Source organism: Carcharhinus amblyrhynchos, chromosome 8, assembly GCF_965287045.1.
Source record: "Carcharhinus amblyrhynchos chromosome 8, sCarAmb.v2.hapA, whole genome shotgun sequence".
Classification (NCBI taxonomy): Eukaryota; Metazoa; Chordata; class Chondrichthyes; order Carcharhiniformes; family Carcharhinidae; genus Carcharhinus; species Carcharhinus amblyrhynchos.
Window position 1 is genome coordinate 26163275 of NC_137331.1, and position 25407 is coordinate 26188681.

A 25407-nucleotide genomic window follows, 5' to 3' on the forward strand; every position below is an offset into this window, starting at 1 on the left:
CTAAGCTGTGTGCTGATACGGATTGCTTCAAGATATATTAATCATTTGGACCTTGGTTCAAGTATACTTTGTTAATTAGACAGTGAAATAGAAAAACATAAATTCTGCATTTGAGAACATATATAATACCTGTTTTGGTGTTTTTTGCTTTCTACCTTGTGTAATCTGTACCAAGAACCTTTAAAAAGCCTTTATACCTATGTAGAAGAGTAAAACTACATAAATTTGAGCTCAAATACCATCACAACAGATGAGCATAAAATGTTCCAGTGATTTTTATTAAAGAAGACGTGTGAATTTTAAATACTTTGGACAAGTTGAGAGATTATATAATCAAAATGTTTCCATTAAACTGGTTTAACATCATTTTTCACATCTTTGTTTTCTTAAAGTTTGGTAAATATTGGTTTACTAGAGAGGTGCCTATGGGAGCTAGGCACACCACTGACTCGTACTAACCACAACGAGGATATTAAAGCTCAGGTCAGTATAACATAATTCAATTTTATATTGATATTTACATAAAGAAAGATCCTAGATCGAGAATCGAATTTCTGCTACTGCCACTACATTAGCTAGCTGTCGTATCCGAGAGACAGACTCATCATCTGACCTTATGTCAGCAATTTACACTGCCATTAATCACAACAGCAGGTTGCTCTTTTTGAGTGTGGCTAACAGACCCCATCCATTTGGCTTGAGTCAAAGTTAAAAGTTGACTTATTAGTCACAAGTAAGGCTTACATTAGCACTTCAATGAAGTTACTGTGAAATTCCCTCAGTCGCCACACTCCGGTTACCTGTTCGGGTCAATGCGTCTTGAGGTCCATTGCAAAATTGATAGTTTTTGGTTTTTTACTGGTCTGAAAACATTCTGTTGTGGTCCAGATTACTTCCATCCCAGTTTTGTGGTGACAATGATATCTCTATCTTTCTCCTCAATCCCTGAGTGACTGTTCCCTGTAGTTGCCTGCTTCTCAACTATCTCACTAATCGAAGCTGAAATGCAGCATCCTCATGCATCTCAGCCTGCCTCAACATGACACCTGTCAGCATTGGTACAAACCAATTTCCTTTCTTCACTGGCAATAAGATGTTCTAACTCTCAACCAAAAGCAAGTTAAGAATTCCTGCTCCAACATTCAACCTTGTTCTTTGAGTCCAACTTTGTGTTTTTGACTGGAAATAGATATTTATTTGAAAATTTAGGGCAAATGCTATGCATGCTTTTCCGATGAGTCAGATTATATTCAAAATGGGAATACTTTGAATGAGCACAATTCTGCTCTTGTATTTTCCATGCAGAACGGTCTTTACAATTCACCGATTTCTGCCACTTGCATTTTAATCCCATCAATTCATGCATAAAGCCAGCAATTCAAATATCGTGAGCCACAATGCGCTCACCAAACAAGTACGATAGATCCTGTGTGTTTCCACTGGGATTTTTAAATTGATATCTTGTTGCATTGTATGTATAATTATTGTTTTTGTCTGCAGGTTTTGAGCCACCTTCAGTACCTCTCGGCCCTTTCTGGATTAATACAGCCCTGTTTGATCTTGCATCCAGAGCACGTAACACAGGATGACTTGTTGAAACCATTGTTGTCAAATATATTCACAGTACTTTGTATATGTTGCAAGGACTATTTTGGTAATGTACTTTAACTTAATCTTTCCCTCCCAGAATGCCTCTGAATGTTGTCCGTTGTATTTTTTTTGCAGTTATTGCAAACTTTTGTGTGTATATGTATATAAGAATATACTAATTAGGAACAGGAGTAGGTCTTCCAGCCTTTTGCCATTTAATAAGGTCGTGGCTGTTCTGATTTTAAACTCAACCCCACGTCCCTGCGTACCACCACCACCACCCCCGCCCCCCCCATAACCTTTCACTGCCTTGTTAATCAAAAATCCAGCTGGCTCAGCCTTAAAAATATTCAAAGATTCTGCTTCCACAGCCGTTTGATGAAATGTTCAAAAGATTCATGACCCTCAGAGAAAATAATTTGCTTCATCTCCATCTTAAATGAGCAACCCTTTATTATTAAACAGTGACCCCTAGTTACATAGAACTGTACAGCACAGTATAGGCCCTTCGGCCCTTGATGTTGTGCTGAGCTATGTCCGAACCCAAGGTCAAGCTATCCCACTCCCTATCATTCTGGTGTGTTTCATGTCCTATCCAATAACCACTTGAAAGTTCCTAAAGTGTCAGACTCCAATATCACAGCAGGCAGTTCATTCCACACCCCAACCACTCTGAGTAAAGAATCTACCTTGGACATCCCTCCTATATCTCCCACCATGAACCTTGTAGTTATGCCCCCTAGTAACAGATACATCCACCCGAGGAAATAGTCTCTGCACGTCCACTCTATCTATCCCCCTCATCATCTTATAAACCTCTATTAAGTTGCCTCTCATCCTCCTCCACTCTAAAGAGAAAAGCCCCAACTCCCTCAACCTTTCCTCATAAGACCTGCCCTCCAAACCAGGCAGCATCCTGATAAATTTCCTCTGCACTCTCTCCAGTGCTTCCACATCCTTCTTATAATGAGGTGACCAGAACTGTACACAATATTCCAAATGTTGTCTCACCAAGGTCCTGTATAGTTGCTGCACAACCCCACGACTCTTAAACTCAAACCCCCTGTTAATAAACGCTAACACACAAAAGTCGTCTTCATGGCTCTATCACTTGAGTGGCAACCTTCAGAGATCTGTGGATATGAACCCCAAGATTTCTCTATTCTTCCACATTCCTCAGAACCCTGCCGTTGACCCTGTAATCTGCATTCAAGTTTGTCCTACCAAAATGAATCACCTCGCACTTATCAGGGTTAAACTCCATCTGCCACTTTTCGGCCCAGCTTTGCATCCTATCAATGTCTTTTTGGAGCCTACAAGAGCCTTCCACCTCATCCACTACTCCACCAATCTTGGTGTCATCAACAAATTTACTAACCCACCCTTCAGCCCCTTCTTCCAAGTCATTGATAAAAATCTCAAACTGCAGAGTGCCCTGCAACAATCCCTGTGGTACAACACTGGTAACTAGCCTCCAGTCTGAAAACTTTCCCTCCACACCACCCTCTGTCTTCTATGAGATAGTAAAAAGTCTGACAACACTAGGTTTTAGTCCAACCGATTTATTTGATAATAGACTCACAAGCTTTCGAGGTTTCCCTCTTCGTCAGGTGAATGGAGAGTTCTGGCCTCAGACAGAGCATATAAAGCACAGACAGTTTAGAGATTACTGATTAGAATGTGAATCCTTACACCTAACCTGCTGTTCAAGACCTGAAGTGGCTGACAATGTGAGTGGAAGGAGCACTGATCACAGGTTACAGAGATGTGTATTGTCTCCAGACAGTACAGTAAGTGAGGTTTTGCAAACCCAGGCAAGCCACGGGGGTTACAGATAGTGCGACATGAACCCAAGATCCCTGTTGAGACCATCCTCATGTGTGCGGAACTTGGCTATCAGTCTCTGTTCAGCGACTCTGCGCTGTCGTGTGTCGACAATCACCAGGCAAGACTGTTCCCTGCCTGTTGGCGAACACTTCCGTGGTCACGGGCATTCAGCCTCTGACCTTCGGGTAAGCATTCTCCAAGGCGGCCTTCATGACACACGACAGCGCAAAGTCGCTGAACAGAGACTGATAGCCAAGTTCCGCACACATGAGGACGGTCTCAACAGGGATCTTGGGTTCATGTCGCACTATCTGTAACCCCCGTGGCTTGCCTGGGTTTGCAAAACCTCACTTACTGTACTGTCTGGAGACAATACACATTTCTGTAACCTGTGATCAGTGCTCCTTCCACTCACATTGTCAGCCACTTCAGGTCTTGAACAGCAGGTTAGGTGTAAGGATTCGCATTCTAATCAGTAATCTCTAAACTGTCTGTGCTTTATATGCTCTGTCTGAGGCCAGAACTCTCCATTCACCTGACAAAGAGGGAAACCTCGAAAGCTTGTGAGTCTATTATCAAATAAATCGGTTAGACTAAGACCTGGTGTTGTCAGACTTTTTACTGTGTTTACGCCAGTCCAACGCCGGCATACCCACATCATGACTTCTATGAGATAGCCAGTTACTTAACCAATTGGCCAAATTTCCTTCTATCCCACGCCTCCTTACTTTCTTCATGAGCCTACCATGGGGAACCTTATCAAACGCCTTGCCAAAATCCATGTATACAAAATCCATGGCGGTTCTAGATTCTCCCACAAGGAAACATCATCTCCATATCGACCCTGTTAGGACTCCTCAGGAAAGGTTTCACTCAAGTCACCTCTTAGTCTTCTAAACTCCAGATACAAGCCTAATCTGTCTAACCTTTCCTCTCAGATTTTAAATCTGTGTAAGTGAATGTGTTTTGAATGAATGTGTTTTGAATGAGTTCAAATCTCGCTCTTTATTTAAATCATTTTTGGAGGGTAATGACTATCATTATGTCAGCCAGTTTATTTACTTGCATTTTAGCCCCACACCTTTGTTGAAGATATCTCAGTTTTCCCCTGTGAAAGCACATCTTTCATAGTGCATGTGGCTAAATGTATCAAGAAAATTGATTTTAGCCTTGACTGAGTTAGACCGATTAGCTCTGCAAATAAGGGTATCCCGGGTGCGATGCTGGAGAAGTCACTGCCTTTACCTTATCCCAAAGGTATGAGTTTCTTGCAACCTGTGTAATGAAAGTCAAGTCCACACGGTGACACAGGAGCCCATTCAAGTGGGGGTCATGAAAAGGAATACAGTCGTTGTAGGGGACTGAATCGTGGGGAGGTTGAGGGGTGGGGGAGTGGTGGTGGTGCGTGGATGGAATAGATAAATACCAGCCAGAATTCTTTGGCTGTTCACAGCCTGCAGCCGGAGCACAGAGAATTTGGCACTCAGCTAAATCTCTGTTCACTGCTGCAGGACAGGAGAATCCTGCTGGATTGAACAGCTGGAAAATCCCTCCCACCGTTTTCTGTAGCTGTAACCAAAAGTCCCAAAGATTCTGCTGCCTACCTGATGCCAGGTTTAAGCAGATCTCTTCACTGTTGGGGAAGAACTTGGAGTGTGCTTGGGAAGGGAAGAAGGATCAGGTTATCATTGGCTGCTTAGGAATCAATAACAGAATGAGGAAAGAGGTCCATATAGTGAGTTTGAGGAACTAGAGTCAAAATGAATAAGAGGTATAAAGATAATTTCTGTAAGTGATAACAGCAATTGGCAAATCATATTAATGTAATGTCAGCATGGTTTTTTAACAATGAAATTGTGTTTGACACATCTGTTAGGGCTTTTTGAGGATGTAACTGGCAGAGTAAATGAAGGAGAAGCAATGGATGTACTACTATATTTGGACTTTTAAAAGGCCTTTGGTAAGGTGCCACACAAGTAAAAAGATCATGGGACTGGGCATAGTATATTACCATGGATAAAGAACTGGTTAGAAAATGGAGAACAGGCAGAAAGTATAAATAGATAATTTTCAGGTTGGCAGGTTATGACTAACAAGGGAACCATTACACAGTAGATGCTGACAGGATTTTTACCCTGGCTGGACAGTCTAGAACTGAGGGACACAGTCCCAGGGTAAGGGCTCAATCATTTGGGAATGAGATGGGAAACTTCGTCACTCATTGGGTTGGAAATCTCTACCCCAGAAAGCTATGGATGCTCAGGCAGGTTGTTTTATTCAAGTCTGGATTCGATATGATTTTGCATGCAAGGAATAGTTGATTGGACCGAAATTGAGGTAGAGGTTGAAAATCAGACATGATCTTATCGAATGGAGGAGAAGCCCCTCCAGGTTCTACAGCCATTTCCTGTCCCTATATCTCAACTTGTGTTCTGATACTGCTTAACTTGCCAGATTTTTGTCATTAGTTTTCACTAAGAATGTCAAATATTGTCAGCAAACAAAAAAATGTAGGGCTATAATAGCATTTAGGAGACAACTGATCATTAATTCTGGAAGCGGGCATGAATGTTTGTTTTGTCTTATGGCTTGGTTTTAAATACAATACTAAACATTAGCAAAGGGTTTTGCGAAAATAGATTAAAGTCAAAACATGACATGCTTATTATTACCCAGCACCGGCTCTTAATAGCTGGGAATTCTCTTTTTAAATGAGTGATTTTTCAATGCTAAGCTAATAACTGTGTTTCAGACTGTGAGGTAACATCTGCCATCTACCAAGCATGGACAGACTTGTTTATCCTTTTGAACACAATTCTACGGAAAGGTGGTCAGGATGCGTTCCCAACTGTCGTAGCTGCAGTGGAAAAGCATTGGTCTGCTCTCACAGGTAATATTACCCAGCTAATGTTTGCATTTTCTGTATTCAGGGGGTCAGATTTTTCCCTTGAGTACTTGATACCAGTGGTGCCTGCATGAGCTAATGTAGCATTTCCGTTTGTGTGTCTTGCAACAAAATATTTTAGGAATGAAATTAATTTGTGTAGCTAAATTTGAATCCACACGGAGCAAGTATTATTCCTATTGATTTGTTTTTTCAGATTTATATATACAATTAATATTGTAGAGACATTACACAGAGTTTGACATTGTTTGGCACCAGTCAGCAGTGCCTGGCAGATTTTGTCTGTTACTGCGCACATAATCATTAGCTCCCCACCCCCGCTGCACCCATTCACATGATACAAAACAAATTTGCCGCTTAAAATCATTGATGTGAGATAATTGAGGTACATTGAAAAGATAGTTTTGATTTTGAGCAAAGTGAACTTAAGTTACAAGGGTTGTGCAGTGTAAGCAGGCTGCTTGTAGCTCCCGAGTAGATCTCTAATTCAACGCATTCAAAATTGATGTGTCACCTACCTCTGCTTTTCTTAAAGCTTTCCTTGTAATTAATCTCTTTTGGTGTAAAATTCATCATTGTAAGCACCAGTAATTTAGTATGCCGCACTGTAGGAATATTTTGATATATCTTATGATTTGTTTTCTCTCATGTAGCAGTTGCACATTGAGTACTGAAACATCTTGTCAGTTGTTGAAATTAAATGTAGTTTATTTCCTGTAACGTCAGTAGCAATGTTTGAGTGCACATTTGTAGTCCTCTTTGAAAAGAGAGGGCAAGAATTTCTCTCCGTTCATCCTGAGTTTTCTTTTGTATAATAAATAATAAAAATTAGTTTTGAATTGTCAATTTTCCTGTAGAATATTCTGCCCTCTCCAGTCCTCAAGCTATCAACCTCCATTGGGGTGTGATTTCACGAATACTGGCAACGCTTCACTATGGGTGGCCCGGTGGCACAACGGCTAGCACTGCTGCCTCACAGCACCAGGGACCTGCGTTCAATTCCCAGCTGGGGTCACTGTCTGTACAGAGTCTGCATGTTTTCCCCGTGACTGCATGGGTTTCCTCCCACAGTCTGAAAGATGTGCTAGTTATGTGCATTGACCAAGCTAATTTCTCCCTTCATGTACTTGAACAGGTGCTGAGTGTGGCGACTAGGGGATTTTCACAGTAACTTCATTGCAGTGTTATTGTAAGCCTACTTGTGACATTAATAAGTAAACTTTAAATTTCTGTATGCTGTTATTCTTTAGTAAATCATGATAGTGAGCATTTGAGAGCTCCTCAGTTGTAGGAGGGATAACAGCAGAGCCTTCCCTACTCTTTTGGTCACTATCTATCCAGTACATTCCAAGTACAGGTTGGCATATAGTGATTAGTAGCAGAAACACTTGCAGAAACTGAATATCCTGGAAGTACCATGTCCTCTTGTAGCTTCCCAATGAACCAGCTAATTTAACATCAATGCAAGATTAAACCCAAGCCTTTTTTGAGTTTTGTGGTATAATAATATGCTAAGCAGTTTTGGTTTTGAGTTAACTGAATATTTGTTTGCCTTCTAGCTACGATTTCCTTGTGCATCCAGCAGTCGATCACCAGACCCTGTTTGTATGTCGTATCCTTACAGTTTGTTTCTCTCCTTCTGACTGAAGAGGGGAAACAGCAGCTCTACACAGGAGCAGCAAACCACTCAATCAATGCTCTGACGCTTAGTAAGCTTTTAGATGGAAATGAAGAGCATGAATCATCAGGCAGTCAGCTTTGTGAGAGCATACTGAAGGTACTCTGCAAATTCCAACGCAAATTAATTGTAGTTATTTTAAATGCATGAAGAATCTAAATTGCCTCATAGAAGTACAATATTTACAATTGTACTTACAATTAATCTGCTTGCTTTTAGTTGTAGAACTGAATTATTGCATAATTGCCATTACAGAGCTGTTTAATGTCAGCATCAAAAATTTCAGATAAATCATACATTGAGCATTATTAAAATTATTGGTATTTTGATCCCTTGACCTACAGAAGAGGGCGGCACTGTGGCACAGTGGTTAGTACTGCTGCTTCACAGCCCCAGGGATCCAGGTTCGATTCCTAGCTGGGTCATTGTTTGTGCGGAGTCTGCACACTCTCCACATTTCTGCGTAGGTTTTCTCCAGGTACTGTGGTTTTCTACCACATTCCGAAAGATGTGCACATTAGGTCCATTGGCCATGCTAAATTCTCCCTCAGTATACCTGAACAGGCGCCGGTGTGTGGCGACGAGGGGAATTTTTCATTGCAATATTAATGTAAGCCTACTTGTGACCCTAATAAATAAACTAAACAGACACGGTGAAGTTGTCAGGTTTAGGAATGAGCAAGATGACTGACTCCTGTGTCAGCCATGCCTCACTTCACAGCACTCCTGTTTCTGAGTCAACAATTATGCGTTTAAGTCTCTTTTCAGAGGCTGAAGCACATAAATTTAGCCTTACGCTGCAGTGTAGTACAGATAGTGTTGCATTGTTGGAAGTGCAACACTAGAGGTGAAACAGTTTTGTCTGCTCTCTCTGATCAAAGCTTCATAGGCAGTATTTTGAGGAAGAACAAAAAGGTTATTCGCAATGTCCTGGCTAATATTTATCCCACAACCAACATCACTGAAATGGATTATCTGATCATGATCGCACCCTATCTGTGGGAGTTTGCTGTACACACATTTGCTGTGTGGTTCCTATGTTACAACAGTGACAGTGCTTCAACCGTATGCAATTTGGCTGTAAAACACTTTAGGATATCCTGAGGTTGTGAATGTCATTAAAGAAATGCACATTTTCCTTCATTTGCTTCTTGTTCCAATCTCATTACTTGTGACATGATAATGCAAGCTTCAGTTCAGACACTGATTTGGCACTACGTTGTCCCTCTCCAGAAAGAATTTGATACACTGAACAATGTGATAGCCAACTAGGTGATTTTAAGCTGCATACAAATAAACGGACACCTCTCCCTCAGTGTTTATTTATTAGTCACCACATTCTGGTGCCTGGTCAAGTTCATTGAGGGAGAATTCAGCATGGCCAATGCACCTAACTAGCACATCTTTCGGACTGTGAGAAGAAACCGGAGCACCTGGAGGAAATCCACGGAGACACGGTGAGAACATGCAGGCTCTGCACAGTGAGCCAAGCTGGGAGTTGAACCTGGATCCCTGGCGCTGTGAGGCAGCAGTGCTAACCACCGTGCCACCATGTCTTGCAATTTGCCTACATCTGTCTGCAATTTGAAACAATAAATGGCAACACAGATTTTTCCCAGGAGTAAAACCAGGGTATTCGAAAAGCTTTTACTTGTGTTTGCGGGCAAAGATTCTTGATCTCTGATTTTCTCTAACCTCTTCAAATCCTGCAAATGGCTAAAATAGTGCTGTTGCTCTGATTTCCAGATTTCACTTCTGAATATAAAAATTCTTGCCTTTCTTATATTTTGTTATGAAGGAGCTGTCTGATTTTTCCATGGAAATAACACTGTGGGCTAACGTTGCTCACAAGTCCTTATGTAGAGATCAAAAAGTTCCCATGATTGAAAATGCAAGCTAAGCATAGAAATTGGAAGTTGCTTTCTGAGATACCTGTTCTTCCAAAAGTTTCATGGTCATAGTTTCTTGTCAAGAGACTCATCATTCAAATAGATTGTTCAATGTCTGTGCTTGTATCAGAGATTGGATTGAAAGTCAATGAAAGAAGTTGGGCCTTGTCCAGTCCAATTTGTGTAGCCTTTTAGTGATGAGATAAGTCTTCATTATTGCCAAATAGCTCTCTGGTATTGAAAAATAACTTCAAACCTAGCAATTCCCAGGGGATTTTCACAGTAGCTTCATTGCAGCGTTCATGTAAGCCTACTTGTGGCACTACAATGTAAACCTACTTGTGACACTAATAAATAAAATTTAAAACATTATTGCATTAAATATTTTAATACTTCCTGATTAGGAAAGTAATACTTTCAGATTGTGATCACAGTTGCTTACCCTGTTTACACATATCCCAGATGCTTTTTAGAGGGAACTGCATTTTTTGGTTCTCTAATTTACATGAAAATCCAAAAGAATATCAAGCTTTCGGTTAACCTATAAGCTACTTGTTAATCAATGCAATAAATAATTCAGAATAAACTTCTTCACCCAGAGTATTTCTGGAATGTCTACAATCACCCAGCTTGGATAAAACTCTACTTGCTTGGTTCCATTCTTATTTGTCCAGTCATTGCCAGAAAATCACCCGCTAAGGCTTCTCTTCCACTAAGTGGTTAATTTGGTCCTGGTTGAAACTATTGCTTAAACTTTGTATTCACTTTATACTGTACTTGCCATCTTTATGGTTAAGAGTTCAAAACTATATTCTTTCTGATGTGAATGCTTCAGTGCCTACCATTGGTGCATTTGCTGTGTGACCCAGGGGAGCCTGAATTTTCTTTTTATTTGTTTAATGTTTTATCTTGCTTTCTGTTTTTTTTAAATATAAGTATGTCATCCCTCTTGGCAACTGAGAGACTGTTGCCAACCCATTCAGCATCCTTTCATTAATGTGCGACAAAATTTTAAACTGTTCCTTATCCTTGGGGAAAGGTCCCAAAATTATTATTTGGCCATCCCCAGATAACACTGCTAATTCTGTTGAGTGATGCACTACAGGAAAGACTAATTCTTTCTGGCTCCATTCAAAGAATTTCTGTGGTGTAGCAAAACTCAGATCCTTTATCCAAACATACATCATTCATCTTAGCTTCTCAGATATACAAATTGATGAAAGGGCTGATAAAAGTTGATGGAAAACTACTACTGGAGAAGACATGGTAATCATTGTAGGGGTTGTTACTATGAATTAAAAATGTTACCCCTACATGTTCCAGGAATATGTGGCCAGCGTAGGAGATACAGGGGTTATATTCTCTGCTAAAACAGCAAATATTCATTGATAACTAATGGAATTAAAAGCTCAACTGGAAAACAAGTCTCTCGAGCTGTTAATGAGACATGGATAGCATCTACTTACTTGTTTAGCTATAATTATGGTGGCACGGTGGTTAGCCCTGCTACTTCACAGCACCAGGGACCCAGGTTTGGGTCACTATCTGTGCAGAGTCTGTAGATTCTCCCCGTGTCCAAATGAGTTTCCTCCGGGTGCTCCGGTTTCCTCCCACAGTCCAAAAAATGTGCTGGTTAGGTGCACTGGCCATGCCCAAATTCTCCCTCAGCGTACCCGAGCAGGCACCAGAGTGTGGCAGCTAGGAGATTTTCACAATAACTTCATTGCAGTGTTACTGTTTTAACACTAACACTTGTTAATGTTAGTGTTAAGACATTAACTTGCGACACTAATAAATAAACTTTAAATGTAATCCAATTGACTAGCAAATTTGAATACTGAGAAAACCAGTTGAAAAGAATATTCTGGGTTAATTCCTTGCTGTATATTCTCTTTGTCCTTGAAGGAAGCTTTGGTTTAATTGTGTGTACATTGATAGATTTAATTGTATTCTTTGAGGGCAGGCAAGTACTCAAAAGAGTGACAAATGTAGACTTGAAAATGATTTGTATTTTGAAAACAACGAAGGATATAGAACTAGTTGAAACCAAAATTAAAAAACAGAAAAGAAAATTGAAATTTTTACTTTCGTATTATAAAAAATAAACTGTTTTCAGTTGTCTGTGGTTGATTTACTTGTGGCTTTCTGTTTTTTATGTAGAGCTATGAGGGTAAATCATCTGAGGATACTCAGAGGAAGGTTGCAGCGGGTGCTCTTGTAGCTTTGCTTCCTGTAAGCATTTGTGCACAGAAGCATGCCTTGCAGGGTAAGTCATCAAAATGTTCCAGTGCACTTGTAAAATTAATCTTGAGCTGCCTTTGGTTGGATTATCTCAACGTGGAGCTATCAAAAAAAATGAGAAATTATATGAACCAAAAAGTAAGCTATGTTTGAATCAACCTCAAGGATATTGCATCAATAACTGTCCTCTCCAATGGTCATTAAAGGTCACAACTGAAATGAATTGTAACATTCTCAATCTGTTCACCAGTGGTCATGAGTTTATTGGCCACGTGAGCCAGTAATAAGGTCATTACAGCTTGGATGCAAAAAGGATAAAAAGGGTTTTCAGGTACTGTGAGAACTGATCTTTCTGGTCAACCATATGCATTATTCTTAATCCTGATCAAGTTATCTTTCAAAGAATTTCAAGAATGGAACCCAGCATTGATAGGATCCAAAGTAACAGCATACTTATGTGATGCTACTGTTGATGAATAGTAGCGCATGCATAATGTCATAAATATTTTTTGGATCTGAAACATTTGACTAATTAATTTTTCCTGAAAGTTCTTAGTTCTTTGCATTTATATCTCTCAGCAGCAGTAGTTTGAGAAACGCTAGCAGTGCCCAAACATCACAGTTGGATGAGAAGTCAAATGTAATTTCTGGGCTTGAAGACATTCCAATTGACAACTTGGATTATTTAAAGCTGATGAGAGTCAGGCTTCTCTTTGTCACTAATATTGAGATCATCCATTCAGCTCCCTCTGCCACATACTCCCTGTCCCCCCATTCTCTTGGTTCATAGAAATGAATCCACATCTTTCATTAGTTTATCTCCTATTGGCTTGATGGCAGAAGACGGAGAGTAGTTGTAGAAGGTTGTTTTTCAAACTGAAGGCCTGTGATCAGTGGTGTGCCTCAGGGATCGGTGCTGGGCCCACTGCTATTTGCTATTTATATTAAAGATTTGGATGAAAATTTAGTAGGCATGGTTAGTAAGTTTGCAGATGACACCAACATTGGTGGCACAGTGAACAGTGAAGAAGTTATCTAAGATTGCAATGGGATCTTGATTCGTCAGTGGGCTGGCGAATGGCAGATAGAGTTTAATTTAAATAAATACAAGGTGATGCATTTTGGTCAAACGATGACAGGACTTACTCAGTTAATGGTAGGGCGAGTTATAGAACAAAGAGATCTAGGGGTACAGGTTCCTAACTCCTTGAAAATGGGGTCATAGGTGGACAGAGTGGTGAAGAAGGCATTTGACAAGTTTGGTTTCATTAGTCAGAACATTGAATACAGGAGTTGGGACGTCTTGTTGAAGTTGTACAAGACATTGGTAAGACCATACTTGGAATACTGTGTACAGTTCTGATCATCCTATTATAGGAAGGATATTATTAAACTAGAAAGAGTGCAGAAAAGATTTACTAGGATGCCACTGGGACTTGATGGTTTGAGTTCTCGGAAGAGGCTGGATGGACTGGGACATTTTTCTTTGAAGCGTAGGAGCCTTAGGGGTGGTCTTGTAGAGGTCTATAAAATAATGAGGGGCATAGATCAACTAGATAATCAATATCTTTCCCCAGAGGTAGGGGAGTTTAAAACTATAGGGCATAGGTTTAAGGTGAGAGGGAAGAAATACAAAAGTGTCCAGAGGGGCATTTTTTCACAGAGGGTGGTGAGTGTCTGGAACAAGCTGCCAGAGGTAGTAGTAGAGGTAGGTACAATTTTGTCTTTTGAAAAGGGCTTAGACAGTTACATGAGTAAGATGGGTATAGAGGAATATGGGCCAAACACGAGCAATTGGCACTAGTTTAGGGATTTAAAAAAATGGGCGACACAGACAAGTTGGGCCAATGGGCCTGTTTCCATGCTGTAAATCTTTATAACTCTATTTCCCCTCATGCCCTCTCTGAGTTCATGACATCCACCTGCTGCTTGATTGAACCCATTTTCACTAACCATGCAACTTGCCTTCCTAACCCATGGCTGGCATTGCAAATGGTCCCCCCTCCACTCCTAATATGCCCCTCATTATTTTATAGACCTCTACAAGATCACCCCTAAGGCTCCTACGCTCCAAAGACAAATGTCCCAGCCCCCTCCCCCCGCCACCACTCCACAGCATGTTACATGGTGATGGAGGGCGAAAGGTATGCAAAACTCGCAGATCTCAAAATTACGTTTCCGGCCAATGGTGGGCCACTTCAGTCACTGGGAAATATGTTGGGAGGGTGGGGCACAGAAAATCCCAACTGTTATCCTTAAACAAACCAATCTTGGTCTTAAATGTCCTTGAAAATTGCTGACCCATCTTCAACTTCTGATTCTTCTTGTTTTCAGTTTCCAGATTCAAGTCCATCTTTCATGCGACTTTGTTTGAGTCTCTCTGAACAGGCTTCCACCCTGTCATAGCACTGAAAAGGAGTAAACCAGTCACACATTAAGTCTTCTGTGACCATTATCATGGGTCATTGATCCCTTTCGCCCTTCTCAAGCTTTCTCCAACTTTTGATATGGTTCATACTCCTTCAGCACTTCCTCCATTGTCAAGTTCTATGGAACCACCCACATATCACCTCTTCAATCATAGTCAGGTCATCTCCAACAGTTAATTACTCCTTCTTCCTGACACTGTTATTTCTGGGATGCTCCAAGGATCCAGCCTTGACCTATTGTTCACCCTCTACATGCTGCAGTTTGGCGACATCATCCTAAGACATGAGACTCATTCCACATGTTTACTGATGATACCAAATTCTGTCACTACCCATCCACTGTTCCATCTTGTGAAACTCTTTGACTTTGGGCAAAGAATGAGCAAAAGGTTCCTCAAGTTAAACAATGGGAAAACCAAACACATCTTCAGCCACACTACAAATTCCATACCCTATAACATAAAATGCACCTCTTCATATTTGAGATCATTCATGACATCATTCATGACTTCATTCCTTCCCCTCTCCTTACATTTTCCAACACTACAACTGTCTGAAAAATCTGCATTATTCTGAATTTCACCACTGATATAGCCTCCATTTCTTTTGCCTGACCATTATCTTTTTTTCCTGCCTAAACCTCTCTGCTTCTCTTTCTCCTTTGAGACCCATCCTTAAAACCTTATTACCCAAGCTTTTATAGACATGCCTTAAAATATCTTTCTTTTGGCACAGTGTCCAATTTTGTCTAATTACATTTCTATTAATCTCATTTGTTTAGTAAAAACACTATATAAAGGCAGCTTATTACCTTACACGCTTTAACTGGTTTTCATAGAGTACCCACTGATAGAGCTTAAAATGGAAAAGGTTTGTGCAGTTATTTTCACATTGTTACTTCTGGCTTTTTCAGTATTCTATTGAGTTTGTTTGTTCCATTTCTGGTAGTGTTGAACCGCTATCTTGGTTCTGGCTCCAACAGTAATATCTACCGAAGTAACTTTACTCTCTAATCAACATTAATTGAAAATTAGTTATATTGAAGTTCACTTTGTTATTTCACACTTTCAAATTGTATCAGTTAAGGATCTCCCTGCTATTTCAAAATTGTGTCCCCCCCCACATTTTTCAAAGGATTGTTCATCAAGGTTACTATATCCACCATTCAGATTTGAATTCCTTTTACTGAGAACTAGACTTGTTAACATAAGACATTTGTATCAGTTTGTAAAGTTAGGGATGTGCAAAGCTTCACTGTAAATCAATTGTATTTGATTTGTCACTCAGTGAAGTGTTCCTCAGGACCTGCCAAAATATTTAACACAAAATTACTTAGAAATTTAATTTGAATCAGAAAATTGTCCCCCAAATCATTTTACCCTCCATTGGACAAATCAGAAATGGGATGCTGTTTCCACCAAGGTCTTTTGACAGTTGTTCATTTTCTAATGTGCAAGAACTCAAAGACAGCTGGCTGGTAAGCGGCAGAATGCCATGTTAAACGCATGCTACATATCTTTTTGATTTGATTTGATTCATTATTATCACATGTATTAACATATTGTTATTGAGGGAGAGACTATTGTCACGTACCAATTTAGCAATTCTCTATCTCTTTCCTGTATTCGGTCTCGTCATCGTTTGAGATTGGACCCACTACAGTGGTGTCGTCAGCAATTTGAAAATGTTGGGGTGGAGTTCTACCACACAGTCATAGGTATACAAGGAGTATGGTAAGGGGCTGAGGACACAGCCTTGCGGGGCATCGGTGGTGAGGATAATCATGGAGGAGGTGTAGTTACCCACCCTTACTGACACTGCATGCCGTTCATAGAGAAGGAAACAACAGAGTGCAGAATGTAGTGTTACAGTCATAGCTGGAGTGTAGGGAAAGATCAACTTAATACAAAGTAAGTCCATTCAGAAGTCTGACAGCAACAGGGAAGAAGCTGTTCTTGAGTCAGTTGCTACATGACCTCAGACTTTGTATCTTTTTCTGATGGAAGAAGGTGAAAGAGAAAACGTCCGGGTGTATGGAATCCTTAATTATGCTGGCTGCTTTGCCAAGGCAGTGGGAAGTGTAGACAGGGTCAATGGATGGGAGGCTGGTTTGCGACCTTTTGTAGTTCCTTGCATACTGCCATCTTGCAGAGGAAACACACGAGTAAGTTGAGGACCATTCCATCAATTCTGCAACCCTGAGTCAGACATGTAAGGATCCCATTTGGAACAACTGCTGTACCTTTTTTAAATGTTTTCATGTAGATTTAGCTGCCTCTTTAGCATCTTTAGTGGATATTTGGTGGTGGAACCTCTACACTGGCAATTTTTCTTTCCAATTTTATACCAATTTGATATGTGGAAGCGAGTTGTAAGAAGGCAGAATAAAGGTGTTTCATTATCTACCCAATAGTCTTTTCAATGATTATGCATTCTCCTTGTAACCTAAACATTTTCATACTTCTCTACCAGCCTCAGAGAGCTACCCTTTAATTTTTGTGGGGTGGAATGGCTAGCTTGTTTAGGCTGGTATAAAGGTGCAGATCTTGGGACTCTATACAATACAAAATTAAAACTCAAGTAAGTAGGTTTTATATTTTGTAGACATGGGAGACTCATCTCCCAACTCCGAAGCCTAGGGCTGGATTCCTCCCTCAGTGAATGGATCCTAGGCTTCCTAACCCACAGACCAGAGTCAGTAACTACACCACCTCCATGATTATGCTCAACACCGATGCCCCGCAAGGCTGTGTCCTCAGCATCTGACTATAGTCCTTGTATTCCTATGACTGTGTGGTAGAACTCTGCCCCAACATTTTCAAATTGCTGATGACACCACTGCAGTGGGTCCAATCTCAAATGATGATGAGCTGGAATGCAGAAAAGAGATAGAGAATCTGCTAAATTGGTATGTGACAAGTGTCTCTCCCTCAATAACAGTAAAATGAAGGGGATAGTCATCGATTTCAGGAAATGTAGTGGAAGACATGCCCCTGTCTACATCAATGATGATGAAATGGAAATGATCCAGAGCTTAAAGTTTCTAGGTGATCGGACCACAACAACCTGTCCTGGTCCCTTATTGCTGATGGTATTGTTAAGAAAGCCCAACAACACCTCTACTTTCTAAGGAAATTTGGCATGTCCACCACGACTCTCACCAGTTTTTACAGATGCACCCTAGAAAGCATCCTTTCCAGATATATCACAGCTTGGTATCTCTCCTGCTCCAATCAAGATAGTAAGAAACTACAAATGGTTATGACGTAGCTCAGTCCATCATGCAAACCAGCCTCGCATCCATTGATTCTGTCTACACTTCCCGCTGCCTTGGGAAAGCAGCCAGCATAATCAAGGACTCCACAGACTCCAGACACACACTCTTCTTCTGTCGAGAAAAGAATACAAAAGTCAGGTCATGTACCACTCGACTCAAGAACAGTTTCTTCCCTACTGCCATCAGACTTTTGAATTGACCTACTATATAGTAAGCTGATCTTCCGCTTCCCTACTTCTATAACTGCAACACTATATTCTGCACCCACTTCTTTCCTTTTCCCCTATGTACTTTGAGAATGGTATGTTTTGTCTGTGTAGTGTGCAAGAAACAATACTTTTCAGTGTATACCAATCAATACATGTGACAATAATGAATCAAATCTAATCAAAAATGTACTTGTTCCTCAAGAGACCTATTATTACACTTGGAACAGTGGGTTAGCGCACTGTCATTCCTGTGTTTATCTTAAATCTTAGTGATCTTGTAAATATGGTTGATATGGAAAATAGAAACTACCACATTTATGCAACAAGCACCAGGTTAGATTAAGGCCTTAAAGCATCTGGGGAGCTTTACTTGATGTGGCTATCCTTGACTCTGATACAGACTGACAGGAGTAGATACACTTGATTGTATCACAATGATATCCCACAAACATCACTCCAAAAAACTATCTCAGGAATTAATTTTATCATTTAACAGTTGAAAACTGAAATTTTCAACATTTCAGTTGAAAAATAATATTTTTTATTTCACAATATATTCTCATAAGCAAATGCAGTGGTTCACCCTTTATTTCCAGTCTACATCATAAATTATTATTTAGTTGAGTTAATTTTTGTGGGTCGGTAAGAATTTCTATAAGTTGTAAACATACATATGAAAACTAAACTTTTACAAGATTGATATCAAACATGGACAATTGGCTTGTAGTTTGAGTAATTTTGTTTTTTTCCTCCTTGCTTAGCTGGCCTTGTTGACAGCTGTATAGAACAGATGAAGCATACCTATGTACAATTCAATTTGGATTCACTGAGACCTGGAAAAGTGATCCAAAGGAAAAGGGTAAGCATGGAGACGAGGAAAGCAGCCAATTTGGTAATCTCGTACATCTTGCCATTCAAGCACATGTTTACTGACCAAGTCCTGCACGAACAAAACTAATGTATTGAAGTTAATTAGTTAAATGATTTTATTTTTAACTGTTCCTGACGCACTGTTGCTGATTTCACAGAATCCCTACAGAGCAGAAGAAGGCCATTCAGCCCACCTAGCCTGCAGCGGCAATAATTCCACCCAGGCCCTTTCCCCATAACACCAAGTATTTACCTGCTAATCCCCCAACACCGGGAGGTAATTTACCATGGCCAATCAACCTAACCTGCGCATTTCTTTTTGTTCGTTAATATTCACAATTGATCCAGGTTGAAGGAGCTTTGATTCATATTAAATTTCCCTGCTCCCATCAGACTTTTGAATGGACCTACCTAATAAGCTGAACTTTACACCCTAGCTGTGACTGTAACACTACATTTCCTTCTTTATATACAGTCTGTTTTGTGCACAAGAAACAATACTTTTCACTATATATTAATACATGTGATAAATCAAACCAAATATCCCTGAGGAGATATTCTATTTCTACATCAAAATTCTATGAGCCCAGGTGTTCCCCTCACTGATGTTAAATATGTCTCATACCACTTTGCCTCTGTGCTTACAAAAATCCCTTTTAGCTCGTAACTGTGGTGTTTTTAAAATCCACATTTCATTTTGCTAACATTGGTGAATTATGTGTGTCTTTCTATAAAATATTAAGTATAACAATACGGAATTTATCACTGGTTTTTAGTGCTTCATCGTGATCATTCTCACAACCTATGTATCTTAACACAGGATGACGGCCTTACTCGTGAGCTGAAAACAGTGATGCAGTTGCTACGGAATTGCTTATATCGCAATGTCGAATGCAAAGTAAGTATGGTGCCAAAATAATGCATTCATTAGAAAGAGTTCTTAATTACTGTTTGCATAATCATCCAAACTGAGAGGCTCCTCTTCAGCCCCTGTTTTTCCCATAGATCACTGCATCTGACGCTCATCTTGTGAGTGCGATTTATTCACTTTGGCCCTGGTTTTTAATGGATGACACACTGATGCTGGCTGCTCTGAGACTGTTATGTGTGTACACAGCAAACTTACCGGCACGTGAGTAGAGCTTATGAACTAAGGGAGACCTGCGATTAAAGCAGCATTTTCATTGTATAAAGTAGCTGTTAAATACAAATAACTTATCAAGAATTGTTTGGAAATCAAGAACTAAAATAATAATTGTTCCACACTACACTTTATCCACACTGAAGTTCTATTATACCTGATGATGATACTTCCTTGAACCGGTTGCCCACAACTGCATCCCATTTTGGTCACTTGCTCCTATTAAGGAAACAAATGAGCAACAGTTGTGGTCTATTAATAATTAAAATATTGATCAAGCTGGTAAGTATTTCAATTTGTACACTTTCTTATTCAAACTCAGCCTTGCTACACCCTTAGAGACTGGTCACTTTGCAAAACCATTAATTTCCCAGCAACTAATGGAAATAATCGAAGGACAAGATTTCATGTTTTAAGAATGTTACTTCTTCAAATAAACTAAAATCAGCATAGATCGAATAGTACCTTAAATTATTACTTAGTGGACACCTAAACGACCAAACTGGGGAAAAAAAAGTCCTTTTATATTAACTAATGAAAACAATCGAGTTACATCTTAAACCCCTTTGGCTGTGCACTGCACTTGTGGCCAATGTGTAACAACAGAAGTTAATCCCAGCATTCCAACTACCTCCCATACCAGGTCAAATCTTTTCAGTGTCCATCTAAAATTGTTCCATTCACCCTGAGTATGTATTCAAGCACTCACTTTCATCAGCAGCGTCCACTTCAACAATTCCTTGTTCCTTAAATCTCCAAAAGTCACATTTGTTCTCCTTTTCATGAAGAAAATCAGCTCTCACTGGCATCATTCTATCACAAAGACATTATTCCCTGCTGTTCCCATAGTGGCTGTTTTTATTTCTCTCGCTCTCGCTGTCGCTTTCTCACTCACTCTCGCTCGCCGTCTCCCCCCCCTCACGCTCGCCGTCTCCCCCCCTCGCGCTGGCCGTCTCCCCCTCTCTCGCGCTGGCCGTCTCCCCCTCTCTCGCGCTGGCCGTCTCCCCCTCTCTCGCGCTGGCCGTCTCCCCCTCTCTCGCGCTGGCCGTCTCCCCCTCTCTCGCGCTGGCCGTCTCCCCCTCTCTCGCGCTGGCCGTCTCCCCCTCTCTCGCGCTGGCCGTCTCCCCCTCTCTCGCGCTGGCCGTCTCCCCCTCTCTCGCGCTGTGTCTTGAACCGTCACCCCCCCCCCACCTCCCGCTCCCCATTTCAGAAAGCAGCTACTTTTTCTTCAAGGTATGAAAAATGTCAATTGAGATTTTTATTACTTTTGCTTCAGCTTTCTTTGCCAATAATGACCTGACCCCATGGGCTCATCTTAGGGCAGATTATTTAATATAATCACCATCTCTCTATCCAGAACATTCTCTTTCACCCTAAGTTAAAGCAGAGATTTTAAAACTTGTGGAATTCAATGTATGTTACATTAAGCAAAACTGATTGGACTAAGATGTAGCATCTTCACGTCAAAAAAACCCGTGTATGAATCAAATTTGCTCTGTCAACTTATAAAACCGGACAGCTATGACAATTCTTTCCTCTAATTATGAATGGATGGGATGCGGTTTGGTACAATGTAATGGTCGAACGAGGCCTGCGTCTGTTAGTTTAGCATATAATTATATCTAAAGCGATTGAAAGTTTTTAATTAACCGAACTGTACAAACAGCAAACGTATCATGACGAGCCACCATTACAGGCAGCTGATCAAAATTCTGAATGAAATATAAAAATAACCTTCCCACACAATAAGTGACTTTGACATTAAATTCTGAATGTTTTCTAGCTTTCAAAAACTGCTTTTTGTTACAAGTTGTCTTTGTAAAAGTAAAATTGCAGAAATATGTAAAAATTGTGTTTATTATAGCACCTTCCACAACATCAGAATGCTTCTGTATAATGAACTCATTCAGTTCGGCATGCTCCATAAACTGACTTGGTTCTTATTCCCACTGTTAACTCACAGCACTTCCGATGATTGTGAGGGTTTTTCAGTTCTTAGAATAGTTGTAAATGATGTATTTACTGGTTTTTGTACCTGCCCAGGATTATTTTCTATTGGCTTGCACTGACTTATTTTTAAAAAAAACCTAGTCAGTGGTTCTTGGGCAGTTTTGTAAGCTAGTTGAAGCCCTTAAAAGCAAACACAAAATATTCAGGCACGGTGGATGGCCACGCCTAGCAGGCAGAAAGCAATTGCTCAAATGCAGGAATTCACATACTATTTTTGAATGTTTAAAGCTATTTAAATCCTTAAGTCCATTTTGAAATCCCAAGGGATAGTTGAAACTAGTGCAGCTCCTGCAGTAGTAAGAAATACAAAAGGAGAATAAACAATGGTTGGAAAATTTATTTACAGAAGAACTTAGCCTTTAGATTGAGAAATTAGGCAACATGCTTTGTATTTAGATTTGTATCCTTGTTTAACTTCCCCTGAAATGTATCTATATGATTTACTTGCCTTACCCTGTGGAAGTGACTTCCACATTTTCGCCACTCTATGGGTAAAGAAACTTTTTTTGAATTCTCTGCTTCCATGTCAACATATAGGCAGCATATTTTCTGGACACAAGTATTTTCCCTGAAAGCCATACTCGTGGAACCCCTTTAAAAGCTTTTCAAACTATGACACCATGGCTACGTGTTGGAATCCTTATAAACATCTTGGAATTTTATTTTTTATTCATTCGTGTAATGTGGGTGTCACTGGTGGCCAGCATTTATTGCCCATCCTAGTTGCCCTTGAAGGGCAATTGAGAATCAGTCACATTGCTGTGGCTCTGGAATCATATGTAGGCCAGACCAGGTGAGGACGATAGATTTCCTTCCCTGAAGAATGTTAGTGAATCAGATGGGTTTTTCCAACAATCAACAATAGTTTCATAGTCATCAGTCGATTCTTAATTCCAGATATTTTTCATTCAATTCAAGTTCTACCAGCTGGCATGGCAGGATTCGAATCTGGTTTCCCAGTACATTAATTGAGTTTCTGAATTAGTAGTATAGCGTTAATACCACTAGGCCATCACCTCCCCGTAATGCTTTGCTCCCATTAAAAGTGCTATAGAAGGGCAAGTTGCTATTGTTGTAATTGCCTCAAAACCTTGGTAAGCTTTTGGTTACATGCCCAAAATAATATTGAGAGTGGGGATAGACTGTAGTTCAGAATGGCAGGAGGTGTTACACAAGGATCAACTTTGGGACCAATCACAACTTGTGTTACAATTCTTTCCCTGTGTTTCAAAGCTGTGGGTTCAAACACCACTTTTAGATCAGACAACGGTTCAATATGCTTTTTCAGGTAAACATAAAAACCTCATAGTACTTTTTCACAGAGGCAAAGTTAGTGCAGTGTTTTCCTTTGAATAACACGGCTAAAGTAAGCAGTCTTTAATCGCATTTCTTCTGTTATGATCTTGCTGCATAGAAATTCACCACCATATTTGTTCGTATAAACGTGGCTACCTTTTCAAAATAATTTCATTGAATGTGAAATAATTCAGTCATCCTGAGGGCTTGAAGCAGACCTAATAAACCCAAGTGTTTTTCTTTTTTTATCATGGCAATAAATTGGGAAAGAATCCCCTTACTTCACAGAAAGAATCACAGAATCTCCACAGTGCAGTAGGAGGCCCATCACATCTGCAATGATTCTTGAAAGAGATCTCGCCTTGGTTCGCTCCCCCATTCCAATCTCCAGAACCCTGAACATTTACATGTCTAATCCATCCAACCTGCACATCTTTGGACTGTGGGAGGAAACCATAACATCCGGAGAAAACTGATGCAGGCTTGGGGAGAATGTGCAAACTCAACACGGTCACCCAAAATCAAAATTGAACCCGAATTGCTGATGCTGAGGGAGCAGTGCTAACCACTGTGCCAACATGACACCAAATGGTCAAGTATTACACCTATTTTTAGAGATGATCCTTTTTTTGCTTAATCGTTGAGCAAGTGGAATTGTTAGATCAGGATTCCCTGTCCTCAATGGGTAGACGCATTGGCTACTTCATGGATGATATCCTCTAATAAGATAGAGAACACAGAATGGATGAAAAGCTGCAATGGTATTCGTAATTGGTTATTCCTTTCAATTAGAGTCCAATTTTTTTATTTCATGGAATGAGTGTGTTGTTGGCTGACCAGAATTTGTTATCTATCCATAATTGCCATTAAAATGTTGGTGGTAAGCCATCTGTTTTTAATTCATTTGTGGGACATGGGCATCGCTGACTGGCCAGCATTTATTGCCCATCCACAGTTGTCCTTGAGAAGGTGGTGGTGAGCTGCCTTCTTGAATTGCTGCAGCCCATGTTCTGTGGGTTGACCCACAATGCCATTAGGGAGGGAATTCCAGGATTTTGACCCAGCAACTGCAAAGAAACAGCGATATACTTCCATGTCAGGGTGGTGAGTGGCTTGGAGGGGAATTTGCAGGTGGTGTTCCCATTTATCTGCTTCCCTTGTCCTTCTAGATGGAAGTTGTTGTGGGGTTTGGAAAGTGCTATCTAAGGATCTTTGGTGAATTGCTGCAGTGCATCGAGTAGATATTAGCAGCAGTGTGTACTGAGCATTGGTGGTGAAGGGACTGAATGTTTGTTGATGTGGTGCCAATCAAGCTGCTTTGTCCTGGATGGATGGTGTCAAGCTTCTTCAGTGTTGTCGGAGCTGCACCCATTCAGGCAAGTGGGGAGTCATCTCCTGACTTCTGCCTAGTAGATGGTGGATAGGCTTTGGGGAGTCAGGAGGTGAGTTACTCGCTGCAGTATTCCTAGCCTGTGATCTGCTGTTTTAGCCACTGTGTTTATGTGGTGAATCCAGTTGAGTTTCTGGTCAGTGAAGAGAAGTTGCAGATGATGGTATGATGGTATTCCATTGCATTTGCTGCCTTTGTCCTTCTGTATGATCGATGCCTTTGGAAAATGCACTTGAAAGAGGCTTGGCAAGTGAAGACATTTTTCCACATCTCGGTCCTAAATGGCCTACCCTGTATCCTGAGACTGTGACCCCTTGTTTCAGCCCCCACAGCCAAAGGAAGCAGTATCCCAGTCTGTCCAGCTCTGTCACAATGATCCCCATTTATATTTCTGGACTCCAGTGAAAACAGGTCTAGTTGACCCAATTGCTCCTCATACTGTTAACCTGCCTTCCAGGAATCAGTCTGGTGAATCTTTGCTGTACTTTCTCTATGGCAGGTATGTCCTTCTTGGGTGAGGAGACCAAAATTGTGCACACTATACCTGGTGAGATCTCACCAAAGCCCTGTACAGCTGCAGTAAGACATCCTTGCTCCTGTACTCAAATCTTCTTGCAATGAATATCAACATAATAAGAACATAAGAAATAGGAGC

The 25407-nt window shown here is 40.5% G+C and overlaps 1 protein-coding gene across 2 annotated transcripts in view; it reads left to right on the top strand.

Moving 5' to 3' along the window:
* rttn (rotatin) overlaps positions 1 to 25407 on the top strand; it is a 203255-nt gene that overhangs the window by 168250 nt on the left and 9598 nt on the right. For both annotated transcript variants that reach the window (XM_080193777.1, XM_080193778.1), the window contains exons 37-44: positions 393 to 483; positions 1501 to 1654; positions 6170 to 6307; positions 7882 to 8099; positions 12050 to 12155; positions 18807 to 18904; positions 19736 to 19813; positions 19921 to 20047. In XM_080193777.1, coding sequence (XP_080049903.1) covers positions 393 to 483; positions 1501 to 1654; positions 6170 to 6307; positions 7882 to 8099; positions 12050 to 12155; positions 18807 to 18904; positions 19736 to 19813; positions 19921 to 20047 — 1010 coding nt within the window. The remainder of the gene's footprint in view (positions 1 to 392; positions 484 to 1500; positions 1655 to 6169; positions 6308 to 7881; positions 8100 to 12049; positions 12156 to 18806; positions 18905 to 19735; positions 19814 to 19920; positions 20048 to 25407) is intronic.